Here is a 9401-nt window from a genome sequence, read left to right as displayed (position 1 = left end):
ACACACACACACACACACACACACACACACACACACACACAGAGAGAGGAGCATCACTCACGCCATGAAGCGCTTCACAGCCACCAGTGTTTTGGGATTCTGGATCAGCTGCGGATACATGTTGGTGTAATGATCGAAAATCTGCCTGAAACACAAAACACAACAGTCACTATTATTACTCACTCATAACAAAAATACAAGTTCTACATTTTAGCTAAAATAAACCCAAATGACAACCCAAATCAAACATCATACATCCGGTTGAGAACAGTGTTGTTTTAGTATTATTTATATGCTACATTATTTTACATTATCACTATAACTATTAACTATATAATTTTTTACATTATTATATATAACATACAATATCATTTATATACTTTTTTTATATTTTCAGTTTTCATTTAAACTTTAGTTACATTTTTAGTAATTTTGCAGTGTCATTTTTTGTTTGTATTTTTAAATGTCTATAACTTTTTATTAATTTTTGTTGTGTTTTTTGTCCTTTTTTTTTTGTATTACAGCTTACGTTTTTTTTTATTTTATTCTTAGTTCTATTAATTTAGAAATGAGTAAAAAATTGTTTTAGTTTCACCTTTAATTTTATTTCGTCATTTTAGTGCTTAAGGTTATTACTATTAATCTTACTTTTCTCCACTCACATCAAACTCAAGAAAATTACTTTATAAAACTAAATTTTTGCCCAAATAAACAACATTTAGAAAAATCAATATTCATATTTTCTTAAATAATTCTAATACTGATAAACTGTGAAAACAGTCAGAATTTCACACCCAAAGTTTAATTTTAGTCATTTTCTAATGTGCCTTAGCCATTGTTATTTATTTAGTTGGTTGGATTAATTTTAGTTTTAGTTCAGTTAGTTGCCAAGGCAACATTTCTATTTTTAATTTCAACATTTACCATCTCATATTTAAGATTATTTCAGCTTCATTTGAATAAATAGCATTTTTAAAAATAGTTTTAGTTAATGATTATAACTCTGCTTGAGAAACCGGTTATTGAACAACTAAAACATGAACCCAAACCTGAATGCAATCATTAATACTCATTTCACATGCAAAAAGGCTTGCCAATCACCCGAGGGCTCATTTACATATACACAGTCATTTATTTACAGACTGACCAAGTGTGATTGTAGCAGAAACAAACTGTTTAAAGGGGTCATATGATGCGATTTCAAGTTTTCCTTTCTCTTTGGAGTGTTACACTGCCACGCCCCCCTAAAACGGCTCGTTCTAACACGCCCCCACATATCTACCTCACTATGTGGAAATATTTCAGTAATGCCACCCAAATGTGCACGCAAAGAAAGAAGGCGTGGTTTCAGTAACCGCAGTTAGTGTTGAAGCAGCATGTCAGGAAGACGCTGTGTGTTTCTAGACGAAAGCAAAAGGACTTTATTTGGCCTTCTGAAAGTAGATGCATTTAGGAATCTTTAAGATTACTTACAACAGAACAGCAATGCATTTTATGGACGACCGTTTCGTGAACCTAGGAGAGGAGGTAATTCTGACTTTGCTATGACAATCTGGCGCATCTGAATCAGCTACTGTTTTGTTATTAGTTTAAGTATTTGCTATTGACTGTTTAAATGCTGAGTTTTGCGGAGTGTGTGTGCGTGTGTGAGAGAGCGAGAGAGACCAGCTTCGTCACTGTGTCTGTCACTCGACTCTGTTCCCCTTTCGGGCTTGAACTGATGGTAAAACTAATGACATTATTTACTGTCTTTACATTTATTTTGAAAGATGAAGCTCGCGATTATGGTAAGGGGCGTTACATTTCCGACGAGTGCTTGTGGTGTTCGGCCAATCACAATGCTCTGGGTCAAGCTGGCCAATCAGAGCAGACTGCGCTTGTCGGAGGGACTTTGTAGAAAACGAAGCGTTTGAGAGAGGCGGGGCATAGAGGACCTAAGTGCACTTCACAGAAACAGGAAACGATGTTGCAGGAAATGATTTCGGAATACAAATTAGGAAACAATTGGCCTTCACAACATCTGAATGAAACGGGTTGTTCAAGGCTTGAGAAGATGAAGATGGTCTGGTGTTACAGACACTCACGACGCGGTGAGGAAACCCTCCAGATATCCTGCTATGAACATGGTGACGTCGTCCGGCTCCGCCGTCTGTCCGTATCCGGCGCGGATCTCCAGCACGCCCCATCCCGTCGACGTCAGCGTGTCATTATAGTAACCGTACGCGTCGCCCTGCGGGTCCAGGACACCCTCCTTCAGCAGAACGGCCTTATGGGTCGAGTCCCAGTATGCTGTGGCCTTCAGCAGCTCTGGATTAAACACACACAGAAACACACAACATTATATGAAAATGAAGCACAGAAATAATGTTATGATTCGTATGACTCATGTGGGCGTCTGCTACTTCCTTAAAAATACTTTATGCCATTTAAACCACAAGAGGAACTCTTTTTCAGGATGTGAAATGAGAAATTAATACTTATTTGCAGACAACCTTTTAGCTAAGAAAATGAATCTACATTTATTAAGTGAATTTTAAATAAAAAAGTTATAAAATAATAAAACACACTTAGTCGGTTTTCAATTAAAGATAATGTGCCTGAAACAACACTGAACATTTTATCTTAATTTCTGAAAAATCTCAACAATGAACAGTACACGTGTTACAGTATTTATTCATCTTTGGTAACAATTTAATGAAGTGTTCACTGTTAGTTCATGTCAGCTCAGATCAATTAATATTAACAGTGTTGGGGGTAGTAACGCATTACAAGTAACGTGAGTTACGTAATCAGATTACTTTTTTCAAGTAACAAGTAAAGTAACACATTACTTTTTAATTTACAAGAGAATATCGGAGTTACTTTTTCAAATAAGTAACGCAAGTTACTTTTTTTTTTCAATTTATTGATTGACAGCTCTCCTGTCCCCATGTTGAGAGAAATCAGAAGATGTTACTGTAGTTCTAAAATAAATATGAATATGCATTAATTCATCTCTCTCACAAAAAAATTAAAAAACACAGATTCAGTATTCCTCAAAATGAATCAAAATAATGCAACTCAGAATATGACGCAAACCTGCAATAATTAAATGTTAAACAACACAAATACCCTTTATGTATTTAATCCCATTCTATTAACCAATGTATTTACTTCAATCATACTAATAAGCACAAACATTTGTGTGTCTTTTTTACTGCTGAAGTGTGTTGAAATGTCTTCTTCTGCGTTCTACTGTACGGACGTAAATGTACTTTCCCTTCAGCCTGAGGCTTATTCATTTCACTTCTGGTGTGAAAAGGCTTTTATATTTGCCAAAAATAGGCCAATTTTAAAAACAAACAAACAAGCCCTGTCCAGATTTAAAAAGTAGCGCAAAAGTAACGTAACGCATTACTTTCCATAAAAAAGTAACTAAGTATCGTAATTAGTTACTTTTTTTAATGGAGTAACGCAATATTGTAATGCATTACTTTTTTTAAAGTAACTTTCCCCAACACTGCATATTAACAGACACTAAAAGAATTTGAATAATGTATCAGTGAATGCTGAAATGAAAAGAATTAGAAGTATTCTTCATTGTTAGTTCATGTTTACTAATGTAGCTACTTAATGTTAACGAATTAACCGTATTGTTAAGGTGCAAACATTTGCACACTAAAGTTTTCTCCATTTGTCTTACTTAAAACTAATACTTCAAATAAATCTTACTTTAATAATGAAAGTTAATAAGTAAAAGTTGCTTTGGACAAAAGTGCTTGCAAATGCCCAAATGTAAATATACATCTTACAAGTTCCAAACTCACTCATTCATTGATTTATGCAATTCCTTTGACAATTTTATTTGACTGTTTTTGTGCATTGCTATTCTAGCAACAACTTTCAGTGGGAAAATATTATATTTCCATACAACTTGATATCTTTGTCAAGTAACCATATAGTAACGGCAGTCCCATATCAGCTTTCAGATTGAGTTTTATATGATCATGTGCTTCTCCAGTATGATCATTTGCACAGAACATATGGTCATTTAAACATATAAAACAATCACTTCACGATATAACAACACAAGCTTTATGAAAGTCGAGCTTAAATTGCTTACTGTCGCTTCTCGCTGATGCAGCAACACAGGCGAGAATTAAAACACAAACGCTGCTGTTCTTCATGTTTGTGTCGACGTTTAGTCACGCGCAGCGCAGAAACTGAAAATAAAGTGGGGAGTGTGTCAGCAAAGAGCTTCCTTGTGACAAAACGACATGAATAAATCCTCACGGATACACACGAGATAACGTGAAACTACGTTTATAAGACGCGACTGACACACACTGCATAAACACCGACAGACATCGAAGTAAGAAAAACAAGTTCACCCCAGATGGGACTCGAACCCACAATCCCTGGCTTAGGAGGCCAGTGCCTTATCCATTAGGCCACTGGGGCAGATGATACATGATCTGAGGCGGAGACACTTATAAAGGCGTCCAATCCGACTCCAGCGAGGCATCATGTGACCTCTCGACGCTAGTAAAATCTTCAAGTTTAACTGAAATTCATTTGTCGTTATAACAAATTACGGTATTAAACTACCAATATGCTAGTTGAAAATAAACAGTGTGAAAGAACACTTTTTGGAAGTTAAGACGCCGTTTTTATAATGATTATACTTCTGAGTTTTCATAGCACTAAATGTTGAAAGAGAATCTGAACTAGAGAACAACTGAATTTACATGAGGTAAATGAAAAGTAAACTAGTTAAACCCTTAAAACAAGTTATTTTAGAAGGACTAAATTGGTTGAATTTTCTTTTATTTAAATATAAAACAAATCAAAGCCTGATAATTAAAAACAAAACAAAAAAAACATGTACAGCTCATTTGGCTCATGAAGGGTGTTACACACATTTTAACCCATTAGTAATATAACCAATAATATTAATAAGTTGTAAAAGTTTTAATCAAACAATAATTAGCAAGTCGAAACCGGTTTAAAAACTCTAATTGTAGTTTATTAGTGCATTTTCAAACCCAAAGTTGTGCATTTGAATTATTAAACCTCCGATTCAGACACTTTAAAGAGGTTAATCCATTTTAAAAAGCCAGAAGTCGGTTCTGAGCTTCTGCTCATCATGCCAACATGAATCACTCAGAGATGGAAAACACCACAGGTATTGCTGAAACGCAGACGTTTAATGAGGAAGCCCATAAAACAAGTTTGATTCACAGTTTTACTCACACGCAGCAGGTTTCTTCTTCATCAAACTCTTTTTTTAACCTTCAGACATTTCATCTTTCTAGGACGTACATAAACCACATTTACACAGCTGAGTTAAATTAAATAACCCCAAACACCCCCCCCAAAAAACTAAACGACAACAGTGAAATGTTCAGATCACTGGAACTTAAAGAGCAGGTCATATGGGTTTTTGAAAAATAGCTCTTTTGCAGTTTATAACGTAGCTATCCTTAAATGAAAACAATCTGCAACGTTGTTAATCAAAAAAAAAAAAAGTGCATGATAAATAAAGATATTGTCTCTCAAAAGAGAGAGTCGATTCTGGATCGCCTTAACGAGTCGTCATATTTTCGAATCTTCTGCCTGTTACCGATATACGTCACTGGGTAACACACTTGCATAATCCCCGCCTGCCCGCGAAATACGAACAGAGTCTGACCTGCCCACAAACACTTCCGCTAGTTAGTGTGTTTACATCATTACCACAGAAATACAATCCGAACCTTTTGTTGTGTGCATGTCATTTTACCAAGTACTGCTTCTCTAAATTTGGCTTTTATCTTCGTTGGCTTCTTCTATCTTCTTAATTTGGGCTAACAAGCTCTCCGAAGCACAACCTGTAAGTACGATTGATACGTTATGTGTACATTTTCAATCGAGTGCTCAAAATCTCAACACCTAGTGCAGCTTTAGGTTTCCAGGTAAAGCCCGATAGTCTTACTGAAGTAGTTCTGATAATTCGCTGTGAACCCACTATTTCCTCTTAATGTAGACTGACGTTGTTCTTATTACTTCGTTTAATAATAAAGAATGTAGTGTAGCACACAGACTTTATAATCATTGTGAAATTGCTGTTTATTTTGCAGCACCGGCAGTTACAGGGTTATTTTGTATTTTATGTCATTATTATAAGAACGGATTGGAGCACTATATTATTGTTTTATGTAAAGGTGCTTTGTCAATGGTAGCGCTCGCTAACTTGCTCAAGGACTCCTCTCTGTGCCAATCACAGCAGGCTTTGCCAGCTGACCAATCAGAGCAGAGTAGGCTTACGGAAGGGAGGGGTTTGCTCCGAACTTGCTTGGAACGAATCGTTTCGAAATCATTGCCAAATGACACTAATATTAAATGTATATTCTGAGAAAATTACAATGTTTTCTGACTTTAGATGCATTTAAACCTGTTGTAGGGGACTCCAACACAATATTAGGACACTTTAAAAAAAAAAAACATATGACCTGCTCTTTAAAGACATTCATCCAGTGTTTCAAAGGCAGAAAAGAGAAAAACTCACAAGTTGTGCAAAACCACAGACAACTCAACTTCAGGTCCCGTTCATTTGAAATGTTTTGAAACAAAGAGTACAAAGACTCCAAAACAAAGAATGTTTGATTAAAAGTTTCAATTCTGTCACCATAGCAACCAAAGGTAACATTCTATTCTGTAGTATGTAACATGGCAACCAGTGATTCCGTTTCTGTCTGACCAGTGATTTGAAAATGTAGTTTATCAATATAGAAATTTTATATTAGATATCATATATAAATATGTAATATATAATGCTTTTATTCATATTATTTATCAATCATCTTACATTGAACATACTCTCTCAATCTGTAGTTCTTTCTGTCACAATGAGATCGTTCACTTTCCCTTCATTGATTTCTTTATTATTTCATCTGATAATTCATTCGTTCGCTCGCTCACTCACTCGTCGTCGATGAGTTTCTCGGCTCCGTTCTCAGTCTGCGGAGCGTCGTCCTCTCCTCCTCTGCTCGTCTCTTCCTCCTCCTCCTCCTCCTCGTATGAGAGACTCTGTGCGCTGTAGTTGATCATGGTTCGGGACAGATCCACCTCGATGGGGAACACGTCGGCCTCTTTCAGCACGGCATAGCAGTCGTCGTAATAGCGCGACATCCCTGAGACGAAGCGCTGCAGCTGGAACACGATATCCTGGACTGAAGAGAGAATGGAAAGGGTTAAACCGCTGTAAAACAGATCATGTGATGCATTCTGATGCATTTGTTTTTAACTGAACAAACCATGTTTCTGGTCCAGGAGTTCGATTTTCTCCAGAACATCTTTGCGCATCTTGGCGAATCGTGCGCGAGCTTCCTGTCGACAGCGCAGAATTAAACGGTATTCGTAGTTACCGGTGCTGACGCGGTACAACGGGTCTCCTAACGCCTGAAACACATGCAAACACAGAGGGTTAAATAAGCAAGTAAGCATTTTTTTAAAATCCCAGTTTATACCATTTCTTTGCTCATTTTCACATAATTAATAGTAATATGTATAGCAAAGCCTGGCTTTAGTTACTATACAACAACATATCAAACATGTAATGTGCAATATTACGTAACATGCATTTATGTATAAAAAGGGTTCATGCATTTTAATTTTCATACACTAGTCTGCATGCTTTCTGCATAATTATTTGCAAATGATTTACAGTCTTAAACAGTAATTATTTTTGTATACAACATATTTATACAAATTGGGGTTAAATGTGGATATATCAAGCCCTACATCTGAATCTTGTTAAAACTTTGCACTTTTTCATGATTGGCAGAAATAAAATTGTGCTGAATCATAATTATTTAAAATAATCTGGCACACTGGCAATACTATCTAACAACAATACAGAAAATATTGCATATCTTGCAATGCATTTGAATAATTTAATATTTATTTTACTATTTAAAATAAGTGAGTGTATCATTTATTTATAAGACCATACTTTTCACTATTTTTTTTACATTTCTTTTAAAATTTCCTCATATTTATCAGTAATATAAAATGTGTGTATCTTTTGCAATTTGGCATCAGTTAGCAATAATACAGAATTAAAAAAAAACACTGCATATTAAATTGTAAATCTAAACAGCAGGATGCATTTGAATGTCTCTATAGCAGAATTTTTGACATTTAAAAAATATTCCTGATCAGCGTGAAGGACTGTATCAGGGTCAAAGTTCAACACTGAACTGGATCCTCCACTTCCAAAACACTCTTTACAATCAGTAAACAGGTTACAGAGGTTTAAACAGTAACAATGTATTAAAGGATTAGTTCACCCAAAAATGGAGATTAGCCCATAAATTACTCACCCTGAAGTCATCCTAGGTGTGGTGTATATGACTTTCTTCTTTCAGATGAACCCAGTCGGAGTTATATAAAAAATGGTCTTTGATCTTTCAAGCCATTTAATGCCACTCAGCGGGTGTTGCATGCATCAGTCCAAAAGAAGTGAAATAAAAAGCGCCCATCCATAAAAAAAAGTGTCTCACACAGCTCTGGGGGGTGAACAAAGGCCTCCTGTAGCGAATCGATGCATTTTTGTAAGAAAAATATCCATATTCAAAACGTAATAATCACTTTAATGTAGCTTGCACCAACAGTTGTACACGGAAGCAGTTCCGGGCGGATGACGTATGAGGTATTTTTCTTACAAAAACGCATCGATTCGCTATAGAAGGCCTTTATTCACCCCCCGGAGCCATGTGAGACACTTTTTTTTTATGGATGGTGCTTTTTATTTAAAGGGTCATATGATGCGATTTCAAATTTTCCTTTCTCTTTGGAGTGTTACAAGCTCTTGGTGCATAAAGAAGATCTGTAAAGTTGCAAAGACTAAAGTCTCAAATCCAAAGAGATATTCTTTATAAAAGTTAAGAGTCAGCCACACCTACCTAAAACGGCTCGTTCTAACACGCCCCCACATGTCTACATCACGATGTGGGAAGATTTGCATAACGCCGCCCAAATGTTTACGCAAAGAAAGAAGGCGTAACTTTTACTCTCACTGTAGTATTGTTGCCACCGCTGCCATGTTGTGGAGTCGCTGTGTGTTTCGTTGTGAAAGCGAAACTACTTTGTATGGACTTCCAAAAGAGGACAAGACTAGAAATCAGTGGTTAAGTTGCATTTACAACACTGTTCCAGTACAGTTCAACCCAAATATTCAGATGTGTGCAGACTGTTTCCTGATCCTGGTAGAGTAGACTACAATGCAGGCTGATCTGACTCACGGACTGTAAGTACGTTTTATTTAAAGAGTTTTTATATTTTTTATAATTAAAACGAGTTTTTTGGGCAGTGTAGAGTATGGCTTGTTGTTTGTCATTTCTCCAATCACAAATGCAGACATGGTTTTATGTTTACGCGGC

The 9401-nt window shown here is 36.0% G+C and overlaps 2 protein-coding genes and 1 non-coding gene across 6 annotated transcripts in view; all 3 read right to left on the bottom strand.

Moving 5' to 3' along the window:
* Nucleotides 1-4444, bottom strand: part of plbd1a (phospholipase B domain containing 1a) — a 13121-nt gene extending 8677 nt beyond the window's left edge. For 2 of the 4 annotated variants that reach the window (XM_016248671.1, XM_016248674.1), the window contains exons 1-3: nt 4103-4434; nt 2085-2307; nt 62-145 (exon numbers count right to left, since the gene is read on the bottom strand). In XM_016248671.1, the coding sequence (XP_016104157.1) occupies nt 62-145; nt 2085-2307; nt 4103-4166 (371 nt within the window). In that variant the 5' untranslated portion in view covers nt 4167-4434. Of the gene's footprint in view, nt 1-61; nt 146-2084; nt 2308-4102 lie in introns of all 4 variants that reach the window. The other 2 variants (XM_016248672.1, XM_016248673.1) reach the window with 2 other exon arrangements.
* trnar-ccu (transfer RNA arginine (anticodon CCU)) lies at nt 4368-4440 on the bottom strand. The gene has a single exon. It is a non-coding gene; the product is annotated as a tRNA-Arg (tRNA).
* A 1982-nt stretch (nt 4445-6426) lies between the features above and the next one.
* pick1 (protein interacting with prkca 1) overlaps nt 6427-9401 on the bottom strand; it is an 11792-nt gene continuing 8817 nt past the window's right edge. Inside the window, exons 11-12 of the mRNA XM_016248706.1 lie at nt 7275-7419; nt 6427-7190 (exon numbers count right to left, since the gene is read on the bottom strand). Of these exons, the coding sequence (XP_016104192.1) occupies nt 6940-7190; nt 7275-7419 (396 nt within the window). The 3' untranslated portion in view covers nt 6427-6939. The remainder of the gene's footprint in view (nt 7191-7274; nt 7420-9401) is intronic.

The sequence above is a fragment of the Sinocyclocheilus grahami genome, unplaced genomic scaffold, assembly GCF_001515645.1.
Source record: "Sinocyclocheilus grahami isolate Dianchi unplaced genomic scaffold, SAMN03320097.WGS_v1.1 scaffold888.1, whole genome shotgun sequence".
NCBI lineage: Eukaryota > Metazoa > Chordata > Actinopteri > Cypriniformes > Cyprinidae > Sinocyclocheilus > Sinocyclocheilus grahami.
The sequence above is the reverse complement of the archived record's forward strand: the minus strand, read 5'-3'. Positions and strand labels throughout refer to the sequence as shown.